General features: G+C 33.4%; 1 protein-coding gene across 14 annotated transcripts in view; it reads left to right on the top strand.

Annotated features, from left to right (window-relative positions):
* The window catches only part of Mipol1 (mirror-image polydactyly 1), a 320,736-nt gene that overhangs the window by 108,977 nt on the left and 196,376 nt on the right, over nucleotides 1–15,383 (top strand). For 13 of the 14 annotated variants that reach the window (XM_074068123.1, XM_074068125.1, XM_074068120.1 and 10 more), the window contains 2 exons: nucleotides 11,440–11,473; nucleotides 11,733–11,903. In XM_074068123.1, the coding sequence (XP_073924224.1) occupies nucleotides 11,440–11,473; nucleotides 11,733–11,903 (205 nt within the window). The remainder of the gene's footprint in view (nucleotides 1–11,439; nucleotides 11,474–11,732; nucleotides 11,904–15,383) is intronic. The other variant, XM_074068126.1, reaches the window with a different exon arrangement.

Below are 15,383 nucleotides of genomic sequence, written 5' to 3'. Positions count from 1 at the left end.
CCTCTGAAACTGTGAGCCCCTAATAAGCTTTTCTTCCTTAAAATTTCATGGTTTCTGGTATTTTGTCACAGTGACAGAAAACTGACTGATACAGGTTGAAAAAGATTCCAATGTAGAAATATACCATATTTTCTTTATCTATTCTTCTGCTAATAGATACCTTAGTTGATTCCGTATCTTGGCTATTGTGAATAGTGCTGCAATAGACATGGAAATGCAAGTATCTCTTTGATATGTTAATAATATTTCCTTTGTATATATACTCAAAAGTGGGATAGTTGGATCTTATACTGGATCGTTTTCTAGGTTTGTTTTGAGGTACCTCCATACTGTCCTTCATGGTGGATCTCTTAATTTACATTCCCACCACACACTGTAAGAATTCCCCTTATTTTACATCCTCACCAGCAGTTATTTTTTCTCTTTTCATAATAGCTGTTTTGACTGGGGTGAGATATCTCATTGTGGGTTTCCCTTGCATTTCTTTGATTGTTAGTGATGTTGAGCATTTGTTCAAATACTTGTTGGCCATCTTAATAAAGAAACACTGTTTCAAATATTTTATATATTCTAGAAAGATAGTGGTTGAATGGATGTGTCTATAGAATTCTTTATGAAAATCAAGTCACTTGTTATGTGCTATTTTATTTGAGAGAGTAGCATAGAAGTGAAGGGCTTGGATTCTGGACCCCGTAATGTACCCTTAAATCTCACTGTGCTGCATCCTAGCGGTATATCTATGGGAAAATTCCTCAAGAATCTCTGGGACTTACTCAGTTATTGATATACAAAATGGAAAAAAAATGGCCCACTGTATAAAAGTTGTTATGAGGGCTAAATGACTTAGTAAGTATGGAAAGGTACCTTGCTCATCGCAAACATGTCTTGAGTTTAAGAGTAATAGTTAAGGTGAACCTCAAAAAAATTTTGAGTAGTGGAATGTTTTCTCACTGAGAAATATCCATTCCCCTAATGGGGGAGAAGGAGAGGAGGGTCTGTTAGGCATATGAAAGAGAAAATGTGGGGAGTGGGAATAAGAAAGGACAATCAGAGGAATGAGTATGACCAAATACTCATGCATACTATATGCATGTATGGAAGTACAATAATGGCATTACTTTATGCAATTTAAAGTGTTTTAAAAAGAAATATTAATTCCTAATGATACTTCTGTTATAGGAAAAGAAGCTATGGCTTAATTAAGGTATTAAATCATCTAAAATTTTTTATTCAATATGGCAGTTAAGCAGTATCATTTGACTCTTAGCTATGAAATAAACACTTAAACTTCATTTTTCTTTTTCTTTACTAACACTACTTTTAAAATACTTGTAAAAGTTGTATTAATTTCTATAGACAAAGTGCCCCCTGTCATACCTTTACAGATTTAAGCTTAAAAGTTAAACTTAAGTTAAATTAATTTAAATTTTAAAAGACCAAATAGTAAGAAAAGGATGTAGGAGGGTGAATATGGTGTAAATATTATGTAAACATGTATGAAAGTGGAAAAAGGAGACCTGTTGAAACTACTCTAAGAACACAGGTAGGGGGGATAAAGGAGAATGATGGAAAGGGTAAATTTAACTAAGACATATTTTAAGCACTTTTGTAAATGTAACAGTGTGCCCCCAGTACAACAATAATATAATAAAATTTTTTTAAAAATTAATAAAGTTAAAAAATCGATCAAGTAGTCATTAGAACTTTGATCATAAATGGTATTTTTTTTTATTGTGGGAAATTCACAGATGACTGAATTTCATTTTCAACTAGATTTTTCCCATTTTATTTCACTCTTTGTTTCATTATCTTCTCTTTAAACTTTGTTTTACTGAATGAATGTATTTTTCTTAAATGCAAAGGAATAGTAAAAATTTTTTCTTTCATTTCCTTATGTGTTAGTCTGTGCTGCTATAACAGAATAACTGAGACTGAGTAATTTATAATGAATAGAAATGTATTGGGTTATAGTTCTAGAGGCTAGGAAATACAAAATCAAAGTACCAGCATCTAGCAGGGTCTGGCTGACACATTACATGGTAGAAAGCAGAAAGGCAGAAGGGCTTGGACTCACTCTTTTGTGATGGCATTAAGCCTAATGCAGGTAGAGCTCTATTGGCTTAATTGCCTCCCAAATGTCTTACCTCTTACTACTAGTGGCAATTAAATTTTGCTGTGAGTTTTGGAGGGGTTGGACATTCAAACCATAGCACCTTGGTTTATATTTTCTCTTTTATTATGATCTTGTTTTTGTAGCCTGATGTGCTTTGTGTTGAATTTGTAATGTGTTTATAGCTGCATGTAATTTTTTCATCTTTCTTACATTTAAAAACAAACAATTCTGTCAAGAACTTCTCTTTGTTCTAATATGATATCGTTGTGTTTTCCTTGATAACTATTTCTTCCTATTTGAGACCTATTTGCCATCTCTGAACTGTAGTTTGTTGGCTAAGTATTGTTCTATTGGAAACTTTATTTGTATCCCTTGGGCAGTAGGGTGAAGATAGAGGTTAGGAAGCCCTCTCTGGGTTTTCTGCCCCTTTGTTGGAGGTTCTGTCTTCTACTTACAGGATTTTGTTTGATGTTGTGAACTGAGAGTTGATGCTGTCTGGTCTTGTGTATATCCTTATTCAATGGGATATTACTTTGTTGGCTTTTGTTTGTTTTACCATTGTACTAAAAATTGGCCAGCTGTGATGATATTTGCTTTTTTTTTACAGATTTTTCAATAATACAGGCTTCTACCCAGGAAGGATTTTCTTTACTTTTTTTCCTGGGGTAGCTAGTCTACTCATTATTTCTTCCCAGTACCCATTTTCTTAGGTAAAAGTAAGAGTTAAGAGAATTTAGCCAAAATCATCATCATCTCTACTTTCTACTGCCTTCCTACTTTTAAAAGGTTCATGGCATCTTACTTCCTTTTTTTGTTTGGTTAATTTTTATTTTCTGTGTGGTTAGATGATGGGATAAATTTGTATTCAGACTTAAATATACATCTTTACTTGGACTGCCAATTTTTTAGAAACTAACTTTATGTTAAAATCATTTAGATTTCAAGAAAATTTGTGAAGACAGGTTGAGGTTTAAACCTCAACCACTTTCCTTTATTGTTAACATCTTATATAACTATGGTACATTTGTCACAGGAGAAAATTCAACATTGTTACTTAATTATTAACTAAACTCCACACTTTATTTATATTTCACTAATATTTTCTTAAAGTCTCTTTAAGAAAAAAAAAAAGTTTGTTTATATTTAGTTGTCATATCTCCTTTGCCTACTCTGGCCTGTGGTATTTTTTGAGATTTTCCTTGTTTTTGATAACCTTGATAATTTTTAGGCATACTAGGCAGGTATTTTGAAGAATGTTCCAGTTTGTACCTTTCTGAATTTTTCTCATGATTAGTCTAGGTTATGGGTTTTGAGGATGAAGGCCACGAAAGTAAATGTCATTACCATCAACATTATTTTAAGGTTATATTTTGCCATCATGACTTAGCAGTAATGACATTAACCTTGATCACTTGGCCAAGGTTTAGGGTTCAGTATGAGGTTACCTCTAATTTTTTTCATACTTTATTTTTTGGAAGAAAATTACTAAGTGCAGCCCATTCTCAAGTGAGATTTGCAAATTGTTGATTTCTACCTCTGATATAGATTGGACCTGGAATCTTCCCCAAAAGGCCCTTGTATTGAAGGGGTTTTCCCCAGACTGGTGCTGTTCAAGAGGTGGGGCTTAATGGGTAGTTTTTGAGTTACTGTTGGAACTTACCCTTGAAGGATCCTGGCCTTTTTCTCTCTCAGTTTATCCTGGCAATGAAGTAAAATTGCTTTGCTCTGCCATGATATGCTGCCTTACCCAGGCCCAAAGCAATGAACCAACTTCTCGTGGACTAAAACCCCCAAAACTAATATGTATCCAAAATGGTTCAGTTACTGTAGAAGATAGTTTGGCAGTTGCTTTATAATTTAATTATTTTAGGTATTATAGTAATGGAAGTTAACATAACTTCCTCCAAAAGAATATCTACATAAGTTATTTATATTCTTTATATATGACATTTGTCTCTTTTCATACTTAATCAGTCATTTATGTCAGTATGGATCATGGACATTCATTTAGTGCTTTCGATTATAATCTAATACTATATTATATTGTCATCTAGTTGTTCAGCCTTGGCTATTGGAAGCTCTTTCAGGTTAACTTCTATATGCCTTTGACATGGCACCATTCTTTTAATTTTGAATGTTTTCTTACTCTGTAGCACTTAAATGCTCCAGGGTCATCTTCTACAGGGCACTGTAGGGATGTACCCTACCCCTAGAATCAGCCATTTCTCTGAGAAACTCTAGTTCCTTTTCATAGAAAAAGGTATTAGAAACTAAGTTCTTGATGACAGATGTGTCCATTGTTGCTTCAGCATGACTACTTCTAGTCCCTCTCAGTCCCTTATTACTAACTGATGTATACACAGATATCTCTATTTATTTGCATGCATATGTCTCTGTCTGTATTAAGCTAAACATGAGTTTATACTGATGTTCTTAATTCTAATCTGGTTTGACACTATTCAGTCTAGCCTTTTCCTCTTGTTCATCTATAATTTATCCCTCCCAACAATAACAAACCTGGATGCCATAAAATGCAATCAATTTATTTAAATGTTCAACTCCAGTATATATTATATCTCTTTTAGAATCATTAACCCATGCCCCATAAGAAACAACTTTAATAATGAGAGTATACTGTATATATTTCCTTTAGTCTTTCAGCTTCCAAACGTTAAGCAAGGTTGTGTTATATTTTTGTAATATAGTCAGGCTCTTTTAACATGACCTGCATTCCATCTTAGGATACTGTGACCTGATTTATTCTCTTTTTATTTGCATATATTAAAGTTCACTCTGTGCTATAAAAATTTATAGGTTTTGATAAATGCATGGTGTCATGCCACTTAAATATCTCCAGTCAAATAGACTCCTTCCCAAAACCTGTGATATTCACAGACTTATTTTCTGCTCTTAGTAGTTTTTCCTTTTCCTATGACTGGAATCATGTAATATGTAGGCTTTTCAGTCTGGTCTGTATTATCAGAATTCATTCATGTTGATATATGAATTAATACATTGTTCTCTTGTTGAATAGTATTCCATTGTGTGGATGTATCACAATTTCCTTATCTCTCTCTCTCTCTCTCTCTCTCTCTCTTTTTTTTTTTTTTTTTTGAGGTACTGAGGTTTGAACTTAGGGCCTATACATTTAGTCACTCCACCAGCCTGTTTTTGTGAAGGGTTTATTTGAGATAGGGTTTCACGAACTATTTTCCTGGACTGGCTTTGAACCACAATCTCCCTGATCTCTGCTCCTGAGTAGCCAGGATTGCAGGCATGAGCCACCAGCACCCGGCTCCTTATCTCTTTACTTATGTAAAGGATATCTTCATTGTGGCCTATTTTGGCAATTTTGGATAAAGCCGCAGTAAGCATTTTTATACAGGTTTCTGTCTGGACATAATGTTTTCAAATTGGTTGAGTAAACATAATAGCATGATTGCTGAGTCCTATGTTAAATCTTTGTTAGCTTAATAAGCAACTGCCAAACTGTCTTCTGAAGTAACTGTACCATTCTGGATACTCACCAGCAAGGAATCAGAGTTTCTGTTGCAGTTCATCCTTGCTAGAATATGGAACCATTGCTTTTGTTTTCTTCTGCTTTCTTTCTCATTTTGAATGTTAGCCATTCTAGTAGGTGTGTAGAGGAGGAATCAGTCTTTTAATTTAAATTGATGGCAAATTTTATTGAGCATCTTTTCATGTTTATTTGCCATCTGAATATCTGGTCAGATGTTTGACAGAAGTTTTTAATTTGCATTTGTTATTGTTTAAATGAGTTCATTATATTCTGGATATAAATCCTTTATCAAATATGTGGTTTATAAATACTTTCTTCCAGTTCATGTTCTAGGTTCTTTGTCTATTAACAGTATGACAGTGTGTTTGCCAGGACACAACTTTTATTTTTTTTCTCATCCATAATGTTGAATGTATTGAACAACAGTAAATTCACAAGTTACTTCAGTTTTGTTGACAAAACTGCTGATGTCACTTGATAGCTGAAAACCATCAGCAAACAGGTTCAGAGTCAATCAAGTGACATTGCTTGACTTGTCAATCAAGTGACATACCTACCTCAGATTTACCAAGGCAACTTAAAGTTAGCATATCCAAAATGAACCATATCAATCATTGTCTCTCTGTCCCCCCCACCTCTCTGCAGTGATCAGGATAGAAAGGCATGTGCTCTACCACTGAGCCACACTCCCCCCTTTGTTTTGGTGGCATTGGAGTTTGAACTGAGGACCTCACACTTACTAGGTAAACACTCTACTGCTTGAGCCATATCTCCAGCCCTCAATTCATTCTTAAAACCTCATCCTCCCTTAATTGCCTATCCTGATCAGTGATAAATCACTACTTAGATATCCAAGCCAGACGTCTTCCTCAGAAACCCTGTTAAATTAATCTCTTAACTTTTGTTGCTGTTTAATTGATATCTCTAAACAGAACCTGTCCTTCTTCCCATTTTTATCCTCCATTGCATATCTATTTTAATTTGTACATTTTTATTCCAGTTTTTATTACTGTATGCTGAAATTAGTATTCATTGAGACAGATTCTTTTTGTTCTTTGTAACAGTAATGTTAAGGAAGAAATGGATGAGAGAAAATAATCCTGAGCCTTTTCTTTTAGTTCATTAATCCATTTAATATTTATTGACTGTATTCTATATGTCAGGTACAGTGCTAGCTAATGAAGATACAGTGTAATTGTCCAAATTTTATTTGAAACAACATCTAAATAATGTCACAAATGCTTAAAGCCATGGTAATTGATACGAAGAATTATTGGTTCCTAAAACAGTTTATAAGAGGGCCTCTAACTGTGTTATGGGCCTGCTACTGTGTTATAGACTAAAGATGCAGCTGGATGGGGGTCAGGAAGGGCCATACATGCCATGCAAAGACAACAGCAAAAAAAAAAGACTAGCACATCTAGTCTACAGTATAGTGTCAGATGGTACTTTGGGGACCTTTCTCCTCAACTGGGTCTATAGCTTCTGAACCATAAAGAGTGCATTTTGTACTAAATTCTTAATAACAGAACAAATTCAAAACCAGGCTTTTCTTGAGTAAAAGATACTTGGAGCTATTGAAAATAGCACAGAATTATGTAAATTATTTCACATCTTTCTTTTATTCCCTATTTCTTTCCTGTGATCTTCAAATTCCTTCTGTCTTTTTTTTCTCTTGTCTCCTTTGCCACTTTTGATACACTGTGTGTCTGTGTTATAGTTGTCTGCTTTATTCTGTCATTCTCTGCTCCCCTTACCTCTTGAATGGTCTTTCTTTCTTTCTTTCTTTCTTTCTTTCTTTCTTTCTTTCTTTCTTTCTTTCTTTCTTTCTTTCTTTCTTTCTTTCTTTCTTTCTTTCTTTCTTTCTTTCTTTCTTTCTTTCTTTCTTTCTTTCTTTCTTTCTTTCTTTCTTTCTTTCTTTCTTTCTTTCTTTCTTTCTTTCTTTCTTTCTTTCTTTCTTTCTTTCTTTCTTTCTTTCTTTCTTTCTTTCTTTCTTTCTTTCTTTCTTTCTTTCTTTCTTTCTTTCTTTCTTTCTTTCTTTCTTTCTTTCTTTCTTTCTTTCTTTCTTTCTTTCTTTCTTTCTTTCTTTCTTTCTTTCTTCTTTCTTTTCTTTCTGTCTTTCTTTCTCTTCCTCTTTCTTTCTTGGCTTTTATCCAAAACTAGGATAAGAAAGTAAAAAGGATTGAAGTTAAAATGCGTTTTGTACACATACTAATATATGTTTGCATATGTACATCCAAACTTATGATATCTTTTTTCAGTCTCTTATTATTTTGCTAGTTTTAAAAAAACATTAAGTGTGGCACTGTTTGAAAAATGAGAATAAAAGCAAATAAGTCAGAATTTTCTGATTAGGTGATCACAAGTTCTTTATCATGTGAGGTCAGTATTTTGCTTCTGTTAAGCAAGATGAATGACTGTAGTTTCAGAAAGGAAAAAAGATGAGATTGACTTATTGAGGGATAAATCAAGAAATGTGACATTTCATGCATGAGTCTTTTCACTTAGAGTACAAGGTTGTCAGTCAGAATTTACATGGTATAGGAAATCAATTGAAACTTGAGCCCATGAACATTTACTTCAGCAAAATTCTTGCTAATTATCCTGACTATGTCACCTTAGACTATAGTAGGCATAAGTTAGCATTCACAAATGGTTGAAATCTTTTGTCTAATTGTAAACCATATATTGAGATATAATTCATAGATTGTGAACTGTGTTTCATGTAACACCAACCATTATTTTAAGTCCTTATTTAAACCAATAAGGTTTTGTATGTAGTACATGCTACTAGTAAACCTTTGTACCTAAAGTCACCTGATATAGAAAATTGAAGGCCTTGTGTAATTTTTGTTAATTGTTAATCTTTAGCAAGATTATGAATGATCAGATTGGAAAATTATGTCAAATGCATATCTTGGCATTTACAGAATATTAAAATCAAAGTTGTAGTCTCTTTTAATAATACTCTGTACCAGTAATGAGAAAACTAAAAATCTATGGTGCAAATCTAACTTATCTGTTAATAAAGTTTTATTAGAACATAACCACACCCATTCATTTATATGTTTGTCTTTTGTACTACAAAGGCAAAGTTTAGTAGCAGAGAACAGACAAATCCAAAAATATTGATTATCTGGCCTTTTACAGAAAAAATTTGATGATCACTGCTCTATATAATCAAGATAAAATATATAATCAGTCCTTGACATGTGTGATAAATACATCGAGACTATTTATTTGTGTATTTTATTTAATTTATTATTATACAGTCTTGCTATACAGCTGAGGCTGGCTTGTAGCCAGATTGGCATCAAACTCACAATCTTTTTGCCTCAGCCTCCTGAGTGTTAGGCTTACAGGCATATAGCAGCATGCCTGGCTTGATCTTAAGACTTTTAATGAGGGCTAGGGGCTTGGCTCAAGTGCTAGAGCACCTACCTAGCAAGCACAAGGCCTTGTGTTCAAACTCTAGTACTGCAACCCCAACACACAAAAAAATGAAGACTTAAAAAAATACAAATAGCAAAATATAAATACTGGCTGTTTCTCTTTCTAATTTGAGTTTATATTGAAAGTTACATGTGCATCTGCAAATTTTCAAATCTTAACTTTTTTTTAATGTTGATTAGGTAGAATATTAATAAAGCCAGATTGAGATCCCAACATTAAGTGGTTGATTTTGTTTATTCCTGTTCTGTCAGACCTAGCACACTAGACTCAATAGAAATACTTCAAATTTGTTTATCAGCAAATGACAAATCTTGCATTATTTATTTTTAGGGACAATCACACAAATAATTTAAAGTCTGAATACTAAATTCATGGGCCTAGGATATTGTTTAGTCCTTGATGAGCAAATTTAGTTTTGCCTTAAAAATTTTTAATTGGTAACAGGAATTTTTAATATTGGACTGAATACAATTATTTCAACCTTTTTTTTTCCCCCTGCGATGCTGGTATTGTCTATTTCTCTTTTTCTTTTTTTTTAATTGTTGTGCTGGGGGTACATTTTGGCATTTATAAAATTTCTTACACTATGTCAATTGTATCATACTTGAATTCATCCCTTCCATCATTCTCCTTGATCCTCCCTTTCCCCCCCATACCTGGAATAGTTTCAGTAGGTCTCATTTTTCCATTTACATACATGTGTGCACAGTATTTGCTGTATTTACCCTCCTACACCCTTTCTCCGCCACCTTCCCCTCCCACTGGTACCCTCCCAGCATAGGACCTATTCTGCTCTCCTATTCTCCGATTTATCTCAATCCTTTCTTGTTGAGAGGTATTAATTTGAAACATGTGAACTCTTCATCTCCCTTGCCTCAAAGTCATAATTGTTCACATTGCAGTGCACAAACACAGCTTATAAATATTGCATAAAAATTCCATATACTTTTTGTTGGGCTAGTTATTTGAAATATACAAATTAGATACACTGATAATATCTTCTTGGTTGTATATAATTCTTTGAAACTAAAAATGAAGACATTACCTTAGTTACTACATTTTTTAAAAGATCACGTGTCTTAACATTTTCAGTTTTCAAGTTTAGTAAAGTAATTATGGGATTTTTTAAATATTTAGATTGGATTGTATTGAGGAACTACCATTATCAGCTCATAGTCTGATTTCACCTGAAAAAACAAACTTAAGATAAATATTTCCCACCAGATATGACTACCTTAAAAATCTTACTTTTTAAACTGATGGTTAAATGTTACTGCTGTTTTTCAAGTACTTTTACTGTGACCATAAATAAGTGTAAGAACTGTATACTTTTCTGCTATGTTTTTCAGTTTAGTAAAAAAGAAGTGGTTGTCTTCACAGTTCTTATAGAACAAACTATTGTTAAACAGGTATCTTTGGAAACTTGATTTATTTTGGATGAAAAATATAAAAATAAGGCTATTTACTCTTCTTGAAATGTGAATCTAAGCAGATATTAATAGTTTAAGGAACATTGTTATATATAATTCAGAATTATTATTCTTATAGTAGGTAAGCTTGTATAGAAGCAGTCTTGATATATTTATATTTTTTCTATTAAGATGCTATGTTTTAAAATTGCTACTTTGTTCCTAAGTATAGAAATTTTATGCACTTGTGAAGTGTGCAACAATTTTGTAGCATGTTTATCCTTTTTTTGTAAGAAACACTGTTAATCTTGTATGAGACAAAATGCATTTATGAGGGGAAACAATTTACTTGTTCTTTAAATTGAATGACTCCATTTATTATGCAAAAGACAAAATAGTACTCAACTATAAAATGTGGTCCACTTTTGGTCAGCCTTTCTGTATAGTATATTTGTCTTAACAGATAGGTAGCAGCAAGAGATTTTCAGTTCAAATTTAGTGTAATTATTTGTCATTGCTTTTGAGGGCACATAACTAAACTTTGTAATAAAAATACTTGTTTTACTTGTGATGACATCCAAAAAAGAGAGGAAATACAGTTTCTGATGAGAATTGAAAGTCCAGAAATAAATATAATGATAAGAATGAGTGCTTCTATCACTGGGGAACTTTCTTCATCTAAGCACATATGAACAATTGATCCTTGTAGTCATATATAGCAGTAAACATTAATAACTTAACAGTCTGAAGTCAGTGCAGAAGATATAGAGCATTATTGAAAGATGGAGTCGTGCAGGTGGCACTTTAATATGTTCAGTGTCATGGTTGACTCTAAAGACTAGTCGAATGAAATTACTTGAGGTTCTAAAGATTTAAAAAGCGAACTCATTTTGCTGCACTAAGGAAATGCTACTGATCAGGCTTTCTGTGTCCCTTTTTTCTAGGCTAGAAAATATTAACCCTGAAGAAAATGACATGGTAAGCCATTCTCTGAGGAGATTTCTTGATGTCAGTCTTATATCTTAGAGGCTTAAGTTCAATTGAGTGGGTTTCAAGAACTAAGATGTGGGAAAAAGAAGAATTGACACACTAATAATGTACATCTTTGCTGCAATATGAAAATTCAATAACTTCACTCAGTCAATTTACAATTCACATGTGCCTATTAATTAAAACCCTATATTAAATAAAATATATTAAAACCTCATGTCTGACTAACATATAATGGTGTTGGTAGACATTACAGGAATTACTGAACAGAATAAACAATGCAGACACAGGGATAGCTATTCAGAAGAATGGAGCTATAATTGTGGATAGAATCTACAAGACCAAGGAATGTAAAAAGAGAATAACTGCAGAAGAAATGAATGCAGTGATAGAAGAACGGGATGCTGCTGTGTCTCAGGTAACTCTGCATGTGTCTGGAAAAGCATATACTTACTATTTCCCCCTTTTTTTAAACCATTAAAAGGTGAATTTTACCCAGATATTCTTAATTCACATTAGCTTTTGCATATAATTAATGCCATCTTGATTTGGTATGTTAAGTATTTGCATATTTTATACCACTTCTCAAAACATGCATCTTCTTTTTAAACAAAAGTTAATGTTTTGTCATTGCCTAGTAAAATAAAGCATTTTAACACATGTTAATTACATGTTAATATAATTATATTCTTTAATCGCTTTTGTATGAGACTTCCTCCTGGAGTTACAGTTTTATGAGAGCTGAGACTATGTCTTTATTACTCTTTTATTCCTGATGCCTTGTGCCCTTAGTAAGTGTTGGTAAGTGGGTCAGATTATTAATATATTCTTTTCTTAGTATTGCTTACATCTTCTTGCTCCAACCCAAACTTGATTTCCCCTCTGAAGCTACTGGCTTCACTACAGTCCTCTCATATGATAGTTTTATGCTCTTCCATACCAGTCAAATCATTGGTCCTGGAAGCTAATTCTCTCTTTTAGGTCATTGTTAATTTTTCTTCTTAAATGCCTACACAATCAGACTGCATACTCCCCACACATTGTTGTTGCAGTCATGTTTTATCCCTTGTTTCATATTTAAGGCTCTGTTTCACTGTTTCTTTCTTCAGGCTACTCATGTCATAATTCTTGGTGGTTTAAATGTCTTTGTAGATGATGTTTTAAATATTCTTACCTCTCATTTCCTAGAGTTTCTCCATAACCAGTCTGTGACATGCAACTTCTTCTGTCATTTGCTTATAATAGGGTCATACCCTATTCTTGGTCATTACCAGTCTCAATTTCAAGCATCTGGTTCTGACCTCTACCTACTATCTTTCTAGCTCATTTATTCTCGAACTCTAATTCCAGCAATTTTTCTTCTCCACTGTCACCTGTTTGTATGGATCTTGGTAAGTCTTTTCTATCCCTCAAATCCTTCATGTTCATTTCTTATCTAGCTTAGATTTTCATAGGGCACCATAATTACCAGCTTTGATATAATATAACTTCAGTTCTCTTTTGTCCCACTCACTGAGTAAAACCAGAGTCTATTAAATTCATCTTCCTATCTGTTCCACAGCTTCACATGTCAGACAAAAGTCACAAAAATTTGCCAAGTGAACTTAATTTAAATTCATGACCACTGTCTTCAAGAAGGCCCTCATTGTTGGCTAGCAATCTTGCCTTTCATTAGTCTATTCACTCTTACCTCTGGATGACTGTTTTTAACTCTTCTCTTGTCACTTTAGACATACCTCTTGATCCCAATCAAAAAGAGAAGTTAATTATCTCTTCAACCATTTCATTATCCACCAGCCTACCTGCATTTCCACCATACCCTCTGCCTTTTTTTTTTTTTTTTCTACTATATGCCTCAGTACTAGTTCACATCTTTTCTAGCCTGGTCAAGGTTACCTATCACTTCACTAATTGTTTCTTTTCTCTCCTACTAACATTTCCCATTCATTTCTCTTATTGTCCACAATGCTATGTTTTTCATGGAGGCTGGGTGGAAGTTTTGGTAAGTCTTGATCTACTTGTGATTAATCCATGTACTTTGGGTTAGGCCTCCCAAACTGAGAGCTGAGTAGTCATAAGTGCCCTACTCCTGGTATATCCTGTATTCTCGTGTTTGTTCCTCACATTGTAAGGCTGGAAAACTGTCATAGTGTACCCCCACTACAACAATAAAAAAAAAATAACAGACTGGAAAATTCCACTATTTCTTCAATTTTGTCATGTCAGTCCTATATAACTGTAAGAGCTTAGAGGTTTCTCTGTACTCCAGCAGGAACGCTCCGCTTAATCCAAGCCTGATTTTTCAGCCCCTTTCCCATACCCACTATCTGTAAAATGCTCAGGGGAAAAGAGAAAAAAGTCTGTAGGCCTTAAATCACCTCTCCAGTTAGCCTCTCTTCAGGTTTTAGCAACTCAAGTCATTATTGTAGCAATACCCTCTGATGGCTGTATACAGATGAATGTTGTGTTTAATCTGGCTTTCGTACTTTTGGCTAGAGCATTGATCTGCCACAAATGAATCTGTGCTATCCAGTTGTGGAAGTCTGACATTTATCTTCAGATTAAAAATGAAAACATCCTTAAACTAGAAAAATGAACACCCATTTTTAACTTTTTGTTCCCTTCCTAGCATATTCAATTTTAGACAATTTATTTTAATGGTGAAGAGATAGCTTAAAACTATACGTGCTTGGAAACAATTATAGTATAAACTCAAATATCAGATTTTTATCATTCATTATCTTAAGTTAACTAAAAATGAACACATAGAACATGATTAAATATTGACTGCTACCCATTCCCTCTTCTGCTTCCACACTACTTCTCATGGTATAAAAATGATAAATGAAAAAAGAAATCAATGCTTAGTAATATTTGTTAACAGTTCTTTAGAAATAAATCGATATTATCTACCACTGTAGTATATTTATGATTATATATTATTGGAAAGCACTTGTTGAGGAATTAATTTGCATTTGCATATTTATAAATCCTTGGGCCCAAGAAATATTCATTTTTATTTTGTGCTTTAATCATCCTATATGTAAACTTTTGAATTACTGTCTTGTACTTCTGAGTCCAAACATTTTTGGGGTTTTTTAGACTAGTCTTTAATGTCAGGGAAATGTTTACAATCTGTTGTTAATCAGGGAAGGCAGATACAAAGTAGCATTTACAGTATGATTTATTTTAAAAAGTAAAACAGGGCTGACAGAGTGGCTCAAGTGGTACAGTGCCTGCCCAGCAAGCATGAAGCCCTCAGTTCAAACCTCAGTACCACCATAAAAAATTGGTTAAGAAAGAAAAACACAAGTTTGCAAAAATATTAGAATATACCAAAATTTAATATTGTCTTCTTGGAAGGTGGATTATAGGTGATTTTTTTTTTTGCTCTGTCAGGGACTTGAACTCAGGACTTCACACTTGCAAAGTGCTTTACTCCAATCCATTTTGCTTTGATTATTTTTTTATTTATTGTTACCAGGACAGGCTTCTTTTATTTTTTATTATCATATTATTGTTGTGCTGGGGGTGCAGTGTGACATTTAGAATTTTTCTTATAATATATCATAGTTGAATTCACCCTCTCCATCATTCTCATTTATCCTTCCCTCCCCCCATTCCTGGAATAGTTTCAGCATGCCTCATTTTTCCATTTTCATACATGAGTACATAATATTTCCACTATATTCAACTTCCTGCACCCTTTTTTATATTCTCCCCCTTCCACTGGTACCAACCCCTAGACAGGACCTGTTTTGTCTTCCTGTTCCCAGTTTCCAAACTTTTTTTAAACTTAGTTTTTTAAAAATAATCTGTGAGTTGCAGAAAAGTTCCAAAGATAGTACAATACAGAGAGTTCCTATATATTCTTCACCTAATTTCATTCTCCTGTACT

This window comes from Castor canadensis, chromosome 3 (genome assembly GCF_047511655.1).
Source record: "Castor canadensis chromosome 3, mCasCan1.hap1v2, whole genome shotgun sequence".
NCBI lineage: Eukaryota > Metazoa > Chordata > Mammalia > Rodentia > Castoridae > Castor > Castor canadensis.
Note: the sequence above shows the minus strand (reverse complement) of the source record. Positions and strands in the feature narration are given on the sequence as shown.